Source organism: Gopherus flavomarginatus, chromosome 3 (assembly GCF_025201925.1).
Source record: "Gopherus flavomarginatus isolate rGopFla2 chromosome 3, rGopFla2.mat.asm, whole genome shotgun sequence".
In the NCBI taxonomy this organism is placed as follows: Eukaryota; Metazoa; Chordata; order Testudines; family Testudinidae; genus Gopherus; species Gopherus flavomarginatus.
This window is the reverse complement of record NC_066619.1, coordinates 58,394,288-58,413,159: the sequence shown is the minus strand read 5'-3', so window position 1 is coordinate 58,413,159 and position 18,872 is coordinate 58,394,288. Positions and strand designations below refer to the sequence as shown.

Below are 18,872 nucleotides of genomic sequence, written 5' to 3'. Positions count from 1 at the left end.
AAAAAGTCAAGGACTAATAAAAGGTATTTTTAAATTGCAAGACTCATACCAACTGTGATCTCCAGCTTGGGGAAAAAATACTTCTGTCTAGAAATCAAACTGGACTCAAGAATCCATTTTTCGCTTTTAATCAAAACTGTGAGGCTGTTTTAAAACTAAGAACTTAAAAGAGATGGGAACACGTGTCAGCCAGCCCCGCCCCCGGCTACGCTGCCGCAGGCCGCAGTGGGTGCGGGCGCCGCGCCGGCTCCTCCTGGAGGGCGGTGGCCGCGCAGTGCGGGGCTGTGTGCGGCCCGGCATGTCGGCGCTGGAGTGGTTCGCGCACAAGCCCCTGGGCGGCGGCATCTACTGGATCCAGGAGCGGTTCTACGAGTCCGGCAACCGAGCCAACATCTGGCTGGTGCGGGGCTCGCAGCGCGACGTGGTGATAGACACCGGCCTGGGGCTGCGCAGCCTGCCCGACTACCTCCACTCGGCCGGGCTGCTGGGGCCGGGCGCCGAGGCCGGGGAGGCGGCGGGCGGGGGCAGGAGGCCGCTGCTGGCCGTGGCCACCCATGTGCACTTCGATCACGCGGGCGGGCTGCACCACTTCGACGAGGTGGCGGTGCACAGCGCCGAGGCGGACGCGCTGCTCCGCGGGGACAACTACGAGACCGTCACCTGGCTGTCGGACAGCGAGGTAGTGCGGCCGCCTAGCCCCGGCTGGAGCGCCCGGCAGTTCCGAGTGCAGCCCGTGCAGCCCACCCATGTCCTGCAGGAGGGTAAGGGGCAGCCCCGCTCCGCCGGGGGGCGGGGTGTGTGTGAGGGAGAAGAGTGGGGTCTTCATGCCGGAGGGAGGGCGAGCGGGGCAGAGACCGCTCCATAGAGCACTTGCTCTGGCGTCTTTGTAAGGGTGTGTGTAAGATGGGCTGGGGTGAGTTGTGTGTGTTCTGTTGGGCGTGTATGCGACCGTGTGCTTGCACACACGCAGAGGTTGTGCTGGACACTTGTGTAAGTCAACAGCACCTACGTGTTTGTCTGTGTGTAAATAAAGTGGGGCTAAGAGGGTGAGTTGTGCATCACTGTAAGGCAACAGGATGTAGGTGCATCAGTGTGTGCTGTATCTGTGTAGTACATCTGTACTGATACCCAGCATGTGTGTGCCTGGAGAGATGAGCTCTGGAGGTTCATCTACATATGCGTGCCTTACTGTGTGTGTTTGGGGGGTTTAAGAAAGTACATCTGTGTGTCTGCACTACTGTTTGTGGGAGGTGTTCATATGCTGTGTTTGTCTTTAATATACGTCCATGCGTGCACATCTGTTGTATACCTGCATCAGTTCACCAGTGTTTAGTGCTACTAGATTAAACATCATCTTATATACAGTGCATCATGTTTATATGTATCTAAATATATACCTCACGTTTATAGTGTTAGTATATTGTATGGCACTTGAATATAAAACATTTTTTTAATATAAAGGGCATCAGTGATATGATGCTGTCTCTGAGCTGTATTCATATATCTTTGTACTACATATAGTAATCAGTCAATTTATATGAAGTGAATCATATATAATGCATCAGGATGTATGTTTATGGTGCATGTCTGTATAGTACCTGTGCATCAGTGTACCTCAGGTTTCAGCTAAAGCCTTGATTCTGTGCAGCCTTGGCTTTGTCAGTCTTCTACACCTGTGCAAAGGTGTATAATGCTACTAGCAATATGTGTCTGAGAGAATTCTGATTTTGGTATGTTTTACACCCACTTTTCACGTGAATGACTGCACAAGGTGCAGGGTAGTGGAGAATCAGGTCTGTGGTTTACTAAAGGAAATTATTTGTTATCAGCTGAATAAGGCAAAAATTATTCTTCCACATTGGTTACAATTCTGACTTTCCTGCATACCTCTGGGGAACAGAGGAAAAAAATTATAATGCTCCTCTTTGATCTAGACAGATCCAGTGGGGAGCAGGCAAATCAGGAGCTGACAACACTGCCAGGAATGGTGTCACCTCTCAGTTTTGTCTCTTCTGTTACAGGAAGTCTTTTCACTGAGGGTGAACAGAATCTGGATATAAGGCGAGAATTGTCTATCAGTCACCAATAATTTGGAGAAGTTGTGATGATGTGCATTCTTCCATCATGTACAGTAGAGGTAGTCAGTAGGCAGCCCCGGGGGACAAAAGTTTGTCAGATGCTTTTGAACAGATTGCAAAATCTTTGTATTTACTACCTATTTTCATTACTGGTTTTGTATTATTTTCTCTGGAGTCTGGACCTTGACTAGACCTTGACCAGGAAATTTGGACCATGACAAGAAATAATTGATTACCCCAATGTACAGTTTCATGATGGAAGTAATAATTCAACATTATTTGTTAATATGAAAATTTCATGGTGAATTTTCTTTCAGAATCTCTTTTGACCTGTGCTAGCTTTTGTATTTGGAGTTTGGTTTGTTTTGTTGGATGGGCATTGGAACTGACTTACAGATAACAAAAGTGGGGAAGATCTGAGATTCCGAAGCCTCAACTCCCCCTCCTTAATTATTTTATACTGAGAAATCTCCCTCTATCGCATTAACAAAATGACTATAATAGGTATACCTATATTTTTCCCCCATTGATCTCGGAGCAAAGGAAGCAAATTTAGCTTTACTCATTCCTCAGCAGCAAAGAAAACTGGCAGCGAATGTGGAGTGAAAAATAAGGTTTCAAATCTGTGATAAACTATATCATGGATGATTGTCAGCTAGGACTATCCTCCTGATGAGGTTTGTTTGGGCTGCAATTTTCACTTTGAAAGAAAATGGAATCTAACCAAATGAAAAGCAAGGAGCTGGTAAATATCTGATACCAGGGGGCTTTTGAATTGAATACTTCAGCCTACTGAGTATAACTATTTTTCATTTCTGCAAGTAGTATTTAATTACTGTGATGTGATAGTTCTTTCTTAATACTAATAGCAAATGTCTAATGAAATATATTGCCTACTTTCGTAAAAATTTATGCAGATTGGAGATCTAATTGGATTTAATTCCCAGACTGTTCTTGAACAGAATAAAAGGAATTGTGTGCAATCTTGTATTTTTATTATGAAGATTTCTGAAAAGGCTGGATATTATTTTTTCCTTCTCCTCAGGTGACTGTGTAAAAAACATACTTGTGGTAAAATATTAAATAAAAAAGATATTGACCACTCTGGGATAGTTGTAGCAATAAAACATTTTAAAATTATTTAATTCTTCCACTGGGTGAAGTAGGGCACTATGTTTCATTTAATAAAACATTCCCCCTCCCACATGTATTTAGGTAATGTTTTTTAATTGTGCAAAGGATGTATTTGTTTGTACAGTTAAAATATCCCTAGTGACCTTAGAGATAATATTACTAGTTTTCCTCCTTTTAGAATACTTTATAGCAGAGAGGGAGAGACATTGGGTGAGTAATGTCTCTGCATAGTTGGATAAGAGAGCTGGTTATAAAACAAGTGTGTATATGAAGATAATTAAAATTGGGGATTGATTTCTCCTTATTGGAGGTAATAGTTTAAACTTTTTAAAGTGTTCAAATTGTAATAAATTATGTTTAGTTGGATTGCTGTGCTGCCCCCTCCACTCTAGCAATACAAACCCTTTATTTCTGGAAAGTGGTGAGTGGTACAAGGTTGGAGAAATCAACTTTTAGCTGTGTAATCACCTGTTGATTACACTGTCTAGCCTTTTCTTATTCTATACCTATTTAAAATCTCACTTAGTGTAAGTTATTCAATTTCAACTGTTTTTCCTTATCTTGTCTGAATTTGTTGTTAAAATGTGAACACTTCTCTTCTCCCTCTATTTGAATGATTTTTGGTTTTAATATTAATAGGTACCATTCTCTTTTTAAGAAACCAATTCCATGGTATTTGGATTATTTGAACTCCTTGGCCCTAGAACTGTTTGTGATAATTTCCATGCTGATTTTGTGCCTTATGAAGACTTTTTTTTTTGTTGATTTACAAAAGCTGAATTGCAGATTTAAAAAAACAAACAACCCCCCCCCCCCCCAAAAAAAAATCAGAAGTACACTGCAAAGTTTATTACACTCTATACAGATGCGGGAATATAGTAAGGCAAATTAAGGGTCTTACCAGTTCTGAAAATGTTGACAGAATCTCAGGGCAGGTCTGCACTTAAAACAATGCAGCAGTTGGAAACCTTACCTTGTGATTTTTCTGAAACAGCATCAGTTTAGCCATTTTACATGTATGTAGTACTTGATGTTTGTTATCTGACAATAACATTGCTATTTTACACAAATGTATACCATACTATACAAGGTATGCAACAAGGCAGAGCTAACATTCTGTTAGAAACTTTAGCTCTGAATTTTGTGACCTATGTAATTTATCAGTCCTAATAATTAATTGAGGTTAGCTTTTCCATTTACATTAGTCATATGTAATCTCTCAGACTACTAATGCCACCTTAATTTGTTCATCATGTCTAAAATCTCACTGATTTTTAGCCTAAATTGTCTGTCTTATCCTTGCATTTTTTGTTCCTACACTCCTGGTGTACTTCATTTTCTTCAAGCCATTCTGATGATTGCGCCTTAATTCTGCAAGTGCTTTCCTCCTCTTTCAATTCGGGCTGTTACATGCTGTTCATTTCTTTAGCCTCTTCTTTCAATTTTCTTTCTAGTATGATGTTACTTTGGGTCTGGGAAGCCCATTGGAGCACTTCACAGCTCCAGCTTCCTCATTGCCACTATTATTTCACCACTTTGGCTATTTTGTGTCTTCTATATAAAATCATCAGTGTTCATGCTATTAAAGCATTATCTAGGCCTTACATACGTATCCTCAAAAGGGAGTTTGGCTAATGCCAATAGCCCCCCAAATAACTTGAAACTAATTGGGTAGCAGATTTTCACATAGAGACGATACTATTTCCCTATGCTATGGAGAATAGTCAAATCTGCTTCGAGATTTAATATTGTGATATTGGTGAGATCTCAAACCTTTGGCGTGGCATAGCAGCAGTGATAAGTAGGGCCCTACCAAATTCATGGCTGTGAAAATCTAGTGTCCCCCAGGAAATCTGGTTATTGTAAGGGTGTCACGGTATTGCCACTCTTACTTCTGTGCTGCCTTCAGAGATGAATTGCCAGAGTATGGTGACTACTGGACCCGGAACTGGGTTTTGTTCCAGTTCAAGCCACCAAACAAAAATAACGGTTCAAATACTGGTTTGAGCCAGTTCAAATAAAATTTTAATCTCACTGGAAATAAATTAAAAAAGAGTTCAAACTTAAAATGGAAACTTTTTTGAATTTTGACCATTTATTTTTTTAACTTTACATGTTTTCCTAGTGGTTTTCGTTGTCAACTAAACCATTTTTTTATGAACAATTTATTTGAGAGAACTAAAATAATATCTTCTAATATTTGCCTGTCCATATTGGATCTTTTCAGTGAAAGTTTAAATTTGAGTTTGGGGTATTGGCCCTGCCTCAAGTTGGGCATCTGGAGAGGGGAGCTGCCCCAAAGTTGGGGATGGGTGGGAGGAGGCCTGGCTAAGGGGGAGAAGGGTTGGGTAGCCATTAACTCTATTCAAGCGCAAGGAAAAAGGTATTATTAATTTCTGGGACCAGGGAGTATTCCACATCTCTCCTCAGTGGGAAGTCCCAGAGATGGACCTCTATCATTCTCTGGATCCACTGCTTTCACATGTGTTGTGCAAGCAGTTCCTGAGCTTCTCATCTTCCTTCCCACTCTTGTGGGCCTCATTCTCTTCTTGTTATACTGAGGCATGCCTTCAGGTATGCCTATTTGTTATCTTGTTGTCTTGTTTTATAAAGTAGGATCACAGTAATTTTAAATATTTAAACCTAAAAAAAAAAAGTGAAACCTTTATTTTAACCAGAAACCCAAATAATTATTTTAAAGTTCAGGTTCAGTAGGTAGGACAAATTCATGGTTCAGGTTTGGTTCTAGTTCAAGTAAAAATACTGGTATGAACTGGTTCTGCTGTTCCCATTCAATTCCCTGGCTAGGACTAGATGTTTTGTAATTTCTCCTTAGTCTTTGGACTACCTAGTGCATGGTGGCATGTTAAACATCCTTCTTATTTTAAATTAGCTTCATCACTGTCATTACAAAGGTTCTGGATCATGGTTGCCATCCTTCAGGTTGTGGAAGACGATGGAATTTCCTTTAGAAGAAATAATTAATATCACTCTTTAATCAGCAGCTTGTATGGAGGTATTTGTTGAATTAAGTCATGTCTGTCCCTCCTCTCATAGTCTAGGCTTTGAAGTTGTAAATCTTACTTTTAACCACTTCTTTTAAATTAACTAGAGATTTAAAAAAAAAATGAATAGAACATCAAAGTTCAAATGCTGAATTAGCTATACTGTCTGACCTGTTCTATATCATCAACCTGGGCTTCTGCTGAAACTATCAATGCAATAGCTATTTCACTGAAAAAACATTCATAGCTATGGTGATAGTGAAACAGTTCTTAAAAATCTGTTTCAATATGAACTAAAATATGACTACTCCAACTTTCCTTTAATTTCATATATCTTAGTCAATACTAGTATTCTGAAATGTAGTATGTTTGGGAGCCAATCTTGCTTCCATTGTAATCATTTACATTGTTCTGTCACTGCAGATCTCAAAATAACTGTGGTAGAGTCCAGAGAGATAGCTCAATAACAATAAATTTTGGAAGACCATAAAATCCTCAGTATTAAAAATGCAGGAGAAACCAAAGTTGGGAAATCAGTAGACTTTTAGAATGTGTGTTTTTCTGCCCAAATTTCTTCATAATTTTTAATCAAGTGATCTGAACTAAGTCCCATTCCATGTTTTCTTTACAATGTTTTGGTCTTTTTAGAGGATATATAATTTGCTTACTGCATAGACCTCTATATACACTTTGGTTTTGGCTTACAATGCATAATAAATGCCTGTATTTTCCCTTAATATATTAAAATGTGTAGGGGACGTGATCAACCTTGGTGACCGACAACTGACTGTCATGCATATGCCTGGTCATTCAAGAGGAAGTATTTGCTTACACGACAGAGATCAGAAGATATTGTTCAGCGGAGATGTTGTTTACGATGGATCGATGATTGACTGGCTTCCCTACAGCAAGATAAGTGATTACATCACAAGTTGTGAGCGTCTTATAGAATTAGTGGACAGAGGTCTTGTGGAGAAGGTGCTTCCAGGGCATTTTAACACCTTTGGAGCTGAAAGGCTGTATCGTTTAGCTTCCAACTACATTTCAAAAGCTGGAGTTTGTCACAAAGTTTCTACCTGTGCCATGAGGTCCATTGCAAGTTTAGCTCTTCATGTGACAAATTCTAGAGTCACTTCTTAGTGTCGGTTCATTTTGTTAATATCAGCTATTGTAAAACCAAATGGCTTGTGAGCTAGTGTTGATAGAATGCAAACAAAAGCAGTACCTGTTACTAAAGAAAACGCAGACTAATAATGAATGAATCATAAAGATTCTTATTTTTGCTTGCTTTATTATTTTATAAAATTAACTTCAGCTAAGCCACCATCTATCTTTTCTTCAAGGCATGTTTGCACTTGGATTATGAATGCCATTAGACTGCGGTTTGAAATATATTGTTTTATTTTTTATATTATTCTGATGGATACGTATGATATGCCAAAATGAAGAAAAGTTTGACATTCATGCCTGAAACTTAACTTTTTTTATGTGGTGTTAGGTTAAAGGCTCAATTTGTGTTTAAAGTGTATTTTTAAAATGGCTGAAATGTAATTAAGCTGTTAGTGCTATATTTGAAAAGATAGCTGTAACAAGCCATTGTCCTATTTATAAGTACTGAATTCAACGACCAGTACATTTAGTTTTACTTTTAAGTGAATGTAACTTGAACTGTTTACTATTTGTTTATAAAGTATTTCAGTACATATTGTTGCTTTTAGAAGTAAAGTACATTGCATTTGAGTCTCTGTTGTTCCTAAAACAGATTAAATGCATCCATGAAAATTGCTAAGATATGTAATCATTTCTTCATTAAAATTGAAGTTATTTTAAATTATGTTAAACAAGTTAGTTTATAGGTGCATAATTATTTAACAATTTAAATGGACACTGTCTGATTATTTTTATATATATATATTTTACCTTCCTAACAAGTTTGACAGTGTTTTGTTTTCAAATTTTGTTTTTCCAGTTTAGCAAATTTATTTTATCCACTATGTTTAAGTGGAGTTTAAAAATTAACCTGCTACTTTGTTTGCAATTGACTTTATACGAAGAGATGGTTTTATGTGATCATACCAAGTTATATTTTGGGCTCTGTTCAGAAGAAAATACCTATGGACTTTCTGACCTAACATAAATTTTGGGAGAAAGAATGGTCTGCTATGGAAACTAATCACAAATTAATAAGCACTCTTGTCCCGAAGTTATGGAAGTGAAGCTCTTGCGTAAATCATCTCTCTTCTCGTGACTGTTTACTTCATATATTCTTCACCAAAAGCAGCACTGCAAATAGAGTTTATTAAAGGCATGACACATTTATTTAGATTTTAACAGTGCCTAGTGTAAGCTGGAGCAAAATTGTAAGTGGGCAGGACAGATCCACTAGACTGTGGCTAGTCAGAGGACAGGTTAGCAATGATATGTTCTGATTTTTGAGGAAGAAATCTAAATTCCTTTATGTGATTATGTGAAGGAATGTTTACTGTGGATGATAGTTCTTCCTGAACTAACATCAGAAATGAAGCAATTTAACTCAGTTGCTACTTTTCTTTAATACCAGAGAAGAGAGGCAAAAAAAGTGGGCCTAAAAAGAAAGTCACTCAGTGAAGGGCCACAAAATAAACGTCAGATCATAGCCTCTCTTCTTTTCAGTTGACTGACATTTTCTCTTACACACATATGCTCATTGCAGTTTAAATATTATTCTGGAAAGCAGGCAGGTTGTCAGGTGGAGAACTGTTGTGGGAAGCAGAAAATTCAGAATGCCTGAAGAAGCATATTGTATCTACCAAAGAAGGTTGGTTTTACATTGAATTGTCTGGGTGACTTGCAGCAGCTGTTGGAACAGGAGACTTGTGGACTCCTTGATTCAGTAACTGCTAAGAAAGGATGTTTTGTACTGTTTAAACACAGAATTTGTGCTCCAGCATCAACTATTTCATACTACAGAGTCCTTAAATTCTGACTTCACTGGGTGTTTTGCCAGTGTCAAAGAGCAGTAATTATCAATAATAGCAGTAATTGTCAGATTTTTTCCTCCATTTAATTTTTGCCTAAATCAGTAGTGGACCCAGTATAAATACCGTCTAATAGTCACAGAAAATCATAGTTTTGTGGGTCTTAAAATAGCAACTATTTTTATATTATAATAAAAAACTTGTTAGGCAAGTAATATCCTCTCTATAAAATATCTGGAGGCCTTCCCGTCTCAGACTATATATTTTTTTTAATTGTCAGATTTTGATCTTAAGAGTTTGACAGTGTCCTTTTCACATTACGTAGATTAAATATATTTAAAATCGGTTAAGTTTAAGTATAGCAAAATTTGGGGTGATTAGAATTGTTGTTTGTAAAAAGTCTGAAGCACTCTGTGTTAATTAAGTTGTTTTCAATATTGTGGAGGTTTTACAGAAAATATTAAACTTGGTCTGTTATCTATCAAAACTTTACTGATGTTGACTGTTTTTTAGGAAAAACTGTATTGCATCTTATTTAGCCATGGATACTCATAATAAAAGTGTTCTATCATAGTGTCCAGTTATAATTTCCATACAATTATATTTAAGAATTATACAATAAAGTGGTGCAGCAAAATAAAAGATATAGACTTCATAAAATACCTAACACATGCAGAGCAGAGGTTCTCAAACTGTGGTCTGAGCTCCATTCAGGTGGTCTGCGGATAGTTCCCTCTAAGGTGCGTGCCTGGGCGGCTAAACACAAGAGAATGAAGGGCCATCTACCTAATTAGTGGAGCTATGCAGGCGTAACTCTGCTAATTAGGTGCCTGTACCCTGGAGAAGACGCACACATAAGGTGAGGTGGTGGCCTTGGGCGGAATAGGGAGTTGGTGTGAGTGGACAGTGGAGTGATAAGAGGGGGTGGGAGGAATCTGGGACATGCTATGGCCCGAGAAAGAGGCGACTTTCCCCACTCCAGGGCTGTGGCTGCCTGGGAGAGACAGCCCTCCTTCCCAGCCCCAGCTCAGGGGCTACTGTGGTAGGGGAAAGAGGGAGACGCCCCTCGCCCCTTCACAGTCCAGTAACAACCCAGCCCCAGCTCGGGGGCTGCCATGGCAGGGAAGAGAGGGCACATTCATTGCATTAGAAAGGTAAGACTACTGATATTAAAATGAGTTGTGTGCTTTTATTTGTTGAACAAAAGAAGTTAATTAAGGTTTTTTTATATAGCACTTTTATCCAAAGCACTTTACAATAGTTAGCTAATGGTACAAACAGCATTTGGAAAGATCAATAAGTGGTCTGCTGAAACCCTCAGCAATTTTCAAGTTGTCCGTGGGGGGGAGGAAATTGAGAACCACTGATGTAGAAAATACAGTAGTTTCAATGTAACATGCATATAAAGATCCCACATACAAAGGCTTTTAGTCTTAGTGTTACAGTCTAACCCTGCACTTAATACAACATAGTATACATGATCTCTATATACATATAAAACACCATCATATTCAGATTTAAAAAGAAAACATTTACTTAACACTAATACTTAATATCCAGTGAACACTGGCCAAGTGGGCAGTGGAGAACCCCAGGCATTCTTAAAGAAAATAATTTAAAATTACTGTTACACTCACACCAAAATCCCTCTGACTCATCTTAGGTCTTTCTGGTGTGTCAGTATAAAAGACGAAGATGTCTGTGCCTGGAGAAGAGTCTAGCTGATAATGACATTTTCTTCTGTCTTTATTTAAATATATATCATAAGGCTGAATTGCATCATTATTACAAACATATCCAATTCCCTGTTCTTCCATACAAGTCTCAAGTTCAATGGTTTTTCAAGTCTGCTTTTGTTGTATTGCCCAGAATTTGTGTTCTATTGATTGAATCACACTGGTGTTGACATTTGATACAATAGGGGATATCCATTCAATTTGGGCATCAGATATCATATATGCAGTTGCTTGGTTTAATTGAGCATTGTATGTGAAGTTTACCATCTTCCACTGAGAATAAAGGTGGTTTGTTTTTTTTTCAGCCTCAGTGGCATATTTCCTCATTGGAATTTTACCTATAAAAATAAGAAACACTCATTCCATCTCCTATAATACCTTGAAAGCATTTTCCTCTTTAAGTTAGCAACGTTTCAGTCTTAGGGCTTATTCTGGATTAATTTTCACATGTAGACAAAAGGAGGTGTGAATATAAAGCAGATTAACTGTTCCTGATTAACTCCATGTGTGGAGGTTTTTAATCCCAGAATAAGAGTGCATTATTCCAAATTACATAAATTCAGTGAATTAACCTAATTTGGAATAAGAAACTCTCTTATTTTGGAATAAGAATGTCCACCATGGAGCTAGTCTGGAATAATTCCCCATGTAGACAAGTTTGAGCAAGCTGTCCTTGTCACGTAGCCAGTGTGTCATGTCAGTGAGGGAATCAGTTGCATCTGTAATAAATCAGAAATAAAGCTAGGTGTCCTGTGTATTTTTGTCAATGAAATAGCATGTCTCAGCACCTCTCCGAGTGGTCTCCTGGATTCTGAAGAGGAGGGGGAACAGAATAGTTCCTTGTGGAAGCCCACCAGTGAAGACTTTGCTGGAAGAGAAGCAGTTGCCCCCCATTACTCTCTGAGCCTGTTAGAAAAAAATGATTGGAGCACTATTGCTCTGCTGTCCGGTTCTGCAATGTCTTGCAGTTGACAGTCAAAAGTTGTGGAGAGATTAGGTATTATGAGATCTGAGATTGTCCTCTCTCTTCATGCCTTAGTATTACTAGGGCTGTCTCCATGCCATGTTCTGGTCTGAAGTTGAATTGCAGGGCATCCAAGCTGTCAGCAAAAGTCATACCTAGTTGAATCTCACTGCTAAGGATGACATTTTCAAGAGCAGGAAACAAGGCATCTCCAGTGCTGGGTCCTGAACGTGTACCACGAGTGATCAGAATGAACCTTAGTCCAACTGCTCGTAGAGCAGAAAAATAGCTGCAATCAAAGAAAATGAAAAAAGAAGGAAAAGGCATAGGCAGGAAATTATGGATGAAGGAAAAAAACTTTTCAAAGTTAAATTAATGACAGAACAGAGTCCATATTGACTAATTTTGTGTTTCTTAATTATTGTATGTGCTGCCTAAGTACTACAGTGATTTCAGTAATATCTCTCATGTCTGAAAAATTGTACTGTGTGGTATTTCAGCATTTCACTTCTAAATGGAACCAGGAAGTGCAGAAGCATGGAGAACTGAAAAATAATTGGAAAACAGTAACTAAGCTTTATTTGAACTTCAGCAGATGTTTGGTTCAAGTTATGGTGATGGTTTGGTCAGTTCATATTTTATGTAAATCAGTTAATAGAGCCTTAAAGAAAATACAAGCAAATTATAGTATTTTATCACTGCTATTCCTTGTCTATCTTCCGTTATAAACACAATAGTCATTTAATGTTCGTTAGCTATAAGCCTAACCAGTGTAAATGCAAGTAAACATATTTGTTCACTCATTAAGATTCACCAGTCATTTCATAACAGGTGACTGAATAAGTGACAGATACATGCCATCTGGTGGTTTACCTGCATATGTACAGTTTAGAGCGCTACCATCATTCTCCTTTTTTTAGGAAATATTTTTCCAGTGTTGTCCTTTGATAACTAGCAGAACAACAGTAACATTTAAAAAGATACTGAAAGGGAGCAGATCCCTCCGAAGAATATATCAAAACAACATGAAAATGAAACTACATGTGAAGTTAGAAATTTCAAGATTTGGCTAAATAGCTGCAGAATGTTTCTCTTCATTTTCAAACCATCTTATCACTGTGGTATCCAAGAGCATTTTCAGTGATTTGTTCTGAAAAATTAATATATAGTTCCTCAAGCTGCTCTCTTTCACTAGCTGCCAATAACATGCAGGGGCTATTCCAGTAGTTTAGAGGTTAGCTTCCATTCTGTGTGTAAGAGTGCATGAGTAAGGGGGAAAATATTAAACAAGGTAGTAGAGAGTAAGGAAAAGGAGGAAAAAAATAAGGGCACAGAAAAGGCCATACTCAGGAGGGAGGGAAGCCTAGGATAGAGGGCAAAGCAGAGAAAAGCAAAGTGGGGAACAAGATGACAAAGACCACCAACTGTAAATGGAAAAGAGACAGGAGCAGGATTTGCCTACAAAGGGAACGGAGGCCATGCCCATGCAATAGTAACAGAGATGCTCTAGGAACACAGCCTGCGGTGAGTATGTGATGTGGGAGCTGGAATGGAGATCCACTATGCACATCCCATATACAGTCCACCAAAGATCCATTAGCTGGAAACAAACTTATTTCTCTACTGAGCTGGGCTAGATTCAGACTGGTGACCTAGAGGGGAAAGGCTCTAATATATTAGTAGTGTTCTAAGGCATTGAGCCCTCCCATAAGGGAATACTTAAGAAGGGGTCCTCTCTATTGCCAACCTCAAAATTTTAAAAGTCATGAACCAGACTCCAAAAATCATGAATATAAAAGATGATCCCGGTCTATTGTCTGATTTCTGAACTCTTAAAATTGTCTCACATGCATTGAGGATGGGCAGGATTTCAGAGATCAGAAGATAGACCAGAATCATTTTTTTATATATATTTTTATATATATATATATACTGCCCATCCTCAATGCATGTGAGACAATTTTAAGAGTTCAGAAATCAGACAATAGACCGGGATCATCTTTTATATTCATGATTTTTGGAGTCTGGTTCATGACTTTTAAAATTTTGAGGTTGGCAACAGTGATTACAGTGTTGCCAAGTCTCTCAATTTTATAGTGACAAGGACCATTTTGGTCCCCACTGTCAGAGCTTTTGCTAGAGGACCCAACTAAAATCAAGGCCCCATATGCTAGGCACTCTTCAGCCACATAATAAAAAAGAGGCTTGGTTTCTATGGGGAGTTTAAACAGGACTAAACTGAGTTAATCTGATTTGAAAACACCTGTGTACAGGGGATGCAATTCATTATAGCGCACTGACTGCATTTATCACATTCTGGAGTCCTTTTGAAGTGTACTAACTTTGCTGCAAATCAAGTTAATTCTGTCTACTCATGTGTAGGCAATGCTGCTGCAAACTGCTTTGGCAGTCTTCCAATTCTTATCCTACTCTACTTTTCAGGTAACCATTATTGAACTCTCTGTTTACCTGCATGCCCTCCCCTGTTCTGGGGTCAAGTTGACCAGATGTTCCCTCCCCTGTTTATAAGCTGGAGTACAGACAGATTTTGTCTATTTGCTCCTGGATTCCATTTTATCACAATAGCTGTGATAATATTCAAGGAGCCCTACAAGACTGAGTAGGCAGATCCTGTGAAGGGAACCTTGGCATGTCTTTTAATAATTTTTGTAATTTAATATTTATATTTTATTATGTTATAGTGTTGTACTAACTTCTGTTCGAGGTGTCCCATAGCTGCAGCTATTCTAGGTGGATGCAAGCTAGAAGATTTTCTGAGGCCCAGGTCCCTGCCTCCCTCGCTCGCTCGCTCTATCAGCCCATGCTGTCTATTTGTCCCTTGGTCTTCCATACACCTTTTTAAAATGGTAGATACGCTGGCCAAATAATTGGTCTCTATCTCATGATGAAGCCCCAGTTAGTGACCACACTCCGGAAGGCACATGCCTATGTATCTATTTTTATTTCCCCTTCCCTTTGCTTGGCAAATGATATCTTCACCTCCCCCATTTGCCACCTCAAAATGGTGGCTGGCAGCATATCACAGTTGCAGCTTTTATCTCCTCCCTCCCTGCAGAGGATTCAAATAAGGAAAACATTCTTTTGTGAAAATTGTAATGTTTACTGAGGCAGTGGTTACAGAAAGAGAGTTTGGTTAGTGTTCTCACTTTATATGAGGTAGACATTGACACTGAATGTCTGTAAAAGTGACAGAGTACTCATCCCCTAACTCCACCAGAGAGGTCCTTTGGGGCCATCTGCCTATCCCAAGTCAGGATAAAGGAGGAGGGTTGGGCGTGGGGCTAGCAACTCCACCTTGTAAAAAATCAACCTGCTACAGAAACACCAACAATAGAGACAACAGAGACTTTTACCCTGGAAAAAGAACGGTCTTCAACTCGAAGATGCATGACGCTGGGTGGTAAAAGCCGTGAGGAAGCCACTAAGCCAATTACCCTTCTTGCAACCAGGAGGATTACCATAGGCACATGGAACGTGAGGACCATGTACGAGTCAGGAAAGACGGCGCAGGTTGTAGCAGAGATGAGGAGCAACAACCTGACCCTATTAGGCATCCAAGAAACACCTGGCGACGCGACCTTCAGACTGATAGCAAAAAAATGGGCTATACCTGGAACCAGCTAGAGCGAATGGCCCAGGATAGAGGACTCTGGAGATCTGTGGTTGGCGGCCCATACCCCGATTGGGGTGACGGGCATGAGTGAGAGTGAGTGACTGATCCCCTACAAATGCCCTGTAAACACTCATTCTTACAGACTGGTAACAGTGAATGCTTCAGGCAATCATTGGAGAACACTATTTTTCTCTGCACGTTCAACATGTCTATAGAGGAGATAAAGCAAAAGCTAAGGCTGAAAAATTGTCAGAGATTATGAGGAAGAGCAAAGGGCCAGTGCGCATTAAATGGCCAACACACTGTTTCCTGGCAACTAATGGCCAGGGCCCTTTCCCCTTGCAAGGAGATAGCTAAAGGTGTGGGAGAACAAAGAGATTAGGTGACCTCCTGGCTCTGGAAACGAACACAGCCCAGAGAGGAGGGGCTGAAAGGGAAGTCAGTTTGGAGCTGTCTGGGGACGAGGAGTGAGTGCAGACGTGGGTGTCTGGCTCGCTGCCCCCCCCAGGATGGACCCGGCTGAGCGGTCCTGTTCTCTATACCTACAAGCTCTGTTTATACCATGTTCCTGTCATCTAATAAACCTCTGTTTTACTGGCTGGGTAAGAGTCACATCTGACTGCGAAGTTGGGATGCAGGAGCTTGTGGCTTCCCCAGGATCTCACCAAGGCAGGCTTGCTATGGGAAGCGCACGGAGGGGCAGAGGATGTCAGATGCTCCAAGGTCAGACCCAGGAAGGTGGAAGCTGTGTGAGCTCCTTGCTCTGGAGACAGTCTGCTCACAGAGAGGCAACTTCACCAGAGTCCTGATTGGCTTCACAGGGAGCAGTTCCAGAGCATCGCCCAGGAACTCCGTGACACCATCTTGGTGAATAACTTCACAGCATCTCTCATTGGTCTGTCTTTTGCTTTTTTAAATAAGGTCACTCTTTGCCTCCTACTCACCAGCCTCAAGGTAATGTCATCCAGGGTCAGGACAGCCTAAATGTTGAAACGATTATTATATAACTCACCCCTAGATTCACCCCACTAACTCTTCTGTACTATATAAGCACCTCCTAGGCACAGGAAAACTGCAAAGCCAGACCAAGAACATATATCCCCTCCCCAAAAATCTCCAAGGTACAACTACAAAGCCGAACAGCACATACAGAATGGACAAAAAAATCCCAATTCACACACCACTCACCATCTCCGAGGTTCCCCCTCAGGCTGGGAAGAATCTCAGAGACATAAAACCAGAAAAAACTTGTAAAATGATGTTCTCAAAGCACACCCTCCCCCCCTCCAAAATATGAACTATAAATGTCTTTTTCCTAATACCCCACCACTGCGGCACCTGCACTGGCCAGACCCTTGAGGTCAGAGACTTTGTCAGTGTTGGTGCCTAGACATGCTCCGTCCAGGCAGGGTGCTGAGCGCCATCCGGCTCCACAGAGACCAGCCCACCTCAGCGTTCCCGCCTCCTGACTGAAAAGACTCCGCCTCCCCCGGCAGCCTCCTGAGCGTCACAGGCTGCCTCGCTGCAAACCCCGGGCAGGGGCCGCCGACGCTAGCGGGAGGGCGGAGCCTCGCAACTACATCCGGCATCTCACCCACATTCTCACCGCTTTTGAAATTTAACCGCCGCTTCCCCAACGCAAAGCCTGAGCCGTGAGGCATTCTGGGTAAAATCGCAGCCGCACGCTTCAACCAAATCTCTTTGGTTGACAAGCACTTCAACCAATAAGAGAGTATCTCAGGGAGGAGGGTGGGAGGAAGCTGTTGTTCAGCCACTTAGATTAGCGGTAGCGGGCAACTCGGCTCTTGTGTCTAGAGTGTATCGCGTTTCCAAGGGGAAGTTGGAGCGGCGTTGCCGCTGTTGTTGGTGCCGGTGACAGCAGGGGAAGCCCAGTGCGGCTCAGCCCGGTCTGGGGACGCGACCATGAGTTTGGCCTTGAGGTCGGTATGGATGGAGCGAGGCGCCAGGGTCTGAGCCTAGGCTGTGACCGGCCGGGACCGAGCGCGCTTGCTGAGGCCGCTCCCCTCCAGGGCTACTACCCCAGTGGGCGGCCCCGGGCAGAGAGGGGAGGCGGGGAGGAAGGGCCGGCGTTGCTCAGTGACTGGGGCGACTCGGGGCCCCCGCCCAGCGCTGGGGCTTTGGCGGCACCTTGGGGCCCATGTATCCCAGCTCTTTGCCGCCAGTAGCTGCCTGCCACAGCCTACCCTTGTGTCAGGGCCCTTCTCCTCTGGCGACATGGCTGCCCGGGGGCGGGGGGCAAGCGGGGCAATTTGCCCCGGGCTCCGCAGGGGCCCCCACGAGTTTTTCGGGGCCCCTGGAGCGGGGTCCTTCACTCGCTCCAGGGGGCCCGGAAAACTCTTGCAGGGCCGGGCCCTGGAGCTTCTTCCGCTCCCGGTCTTTGCCGTCGAGGGGGGTCCTTCCGCTCCAGGGCTCCAGTGAATTACCGCCGAAGCGGGACCTGCCGCTGAAGTGCAACCCGGTCTTCGGCGGCGGGGGGCCCTTCCGTTCCGGGACCCACTGCCGAAGTGCCCCGAAGACCCGCGCCGGGGGCCCCCCGCCGCCAAACAGGGCCAGCTCTAGACATTTCGCCGCGCAGGGGGCGCCCTGCCGCTTACCGGTCCCGCGGCTCCGGTAGACCTCCTGCAGGCACGCCTGCGGATGCTCCACCGGAGTCCCCTGCCGCCGACGGCCCCAGGCCCCCGGAATCCTTTGGGCGGCCCTGTCTGGCGAGACACAGGTTTAGCGTTTCGCAGGACTCCTGCCGGTTTCAAGGTAGCAAAAAAAAAAAGGCCCAGTGCGAAGGCATGAGGCCATGGGGAGCGTCTGGCGCAGCAGCCCTTCGGTGACCTACAGCCCTCCTGCATGCTAACTGTGTCCCCGCCCTCGTCTGCCCGTGACAGCAGCCCACACCGAGCAATAGTCACTAAGATTAGCTAAAGTATTTAGCGGCTCAGGCTGATACGTCCACAGGATCAGTGCGGACACCTTGGGCAGATGCGGCCTTAACGCTTTGGTTAAGCCTTACAGACTATTATTTAGTAAGGGCTGTTGCCATATGTATGTACAAGACCCATAAAGTTCAGTTTTTTTTATTCAGTTTTGCTTCAGAAACTTCATTGTTAAAACAGACATTTCATTTTAAATAATCATAACTTTGCAATGACTTTCAATAAGTTTGTTTTGCCTGTGAGAGCAGCTAGGCATCAAAAATAAATAAGATTTCAGAATCTAGTGTTAAGACATCATCTTTCCTGTTGCATTTCACATACTGTCAATACAGTAAATAATAGGATACATGTGATTAGAGCTTTGTAAAGCACATATTTGACCAAATCCTGCAATTTGTCAGTATAAATCAATACAT

The 18,872-nt window shown here is 42.0% G+C and overlaps 3 protein-coding genes across 4 annotated transcripts in view; 2 read left to right on the top strand and 1 right to left on the bottom strand.

The window, feature by feature from the left end:
* The window catches only part of POLR3G (RNA polymerase III subunit G), a 45,529-nt gene that overhangs the window by 17,691 nt on the left and 8,966 nt on the right, over nucleotides 1-18,872 (bottom strand). For both annotated transcript variants that reach the window (XM_050943938.1, XM_050943940.1), the window contains exon 2: nucleotides 4,114-4,197. The gene's annotated coding sequence lies outside the window, so the exon portion shown is untranslated. The remainder of the gene's footprint in view (nucleotides 1-4,113; nucleotides 4,198-18,872) is intronic.
* Nucleotides 223-9,750, top strand: MBLAC2 (metallo-beta-lactamase domain containing 2). The gene is made up of 2 exons (XM_050943930.1): nucleotides 223-761; nucleotides 6,972-9,750. Exons 1-2 carry the CDS (start codon nucleotides 299-301, stop codon nucleotides 7,355-7,357), a joined length of 849 nt encoding a protein of 282 aa, XP_050799887.1. The 5' UTR covers nucleotides 223-298; the 3' UTR covers nucleotides 7,358-9,750.
* The window catches only part of CETN3 (centrin 3), a 34,073-nt gene continuing 32,482 nt past the window's right edge, over nucleotides 17,282-18,872 (top strand). Inside the window, exon 1 of the mRNA XM_050943934.1 lies at nucleotides 17,282-17,448. Within this exon, the coding sequence (XP_050799891.1) occupies nucleotides 17,432-17,448 (17 nt within the window). The 5' untranslated portion in view covers nucleotides 17,282-17,431. The remainder of the gene's footprint in view (nucleotides 17,449-18,872) is intronic.

Excerpts from the sequence above, each read along its gene's own strand:
- MBLAC2 (XM_050943930.1), top strand. The coding sequence starts at position 299 with ATGTCGGCGCTGGAGTGGTTCGCGCACAAGCCCCTGGGCGGCGGCATC. Across the intron at positions 762-6,971 it reads CACCCATGTCCTGCAGGAGG|GGGACGTGATCAACCTTGGT; the intron begins GTAAGGGGCAGC and ends TAAAATGTGTAG.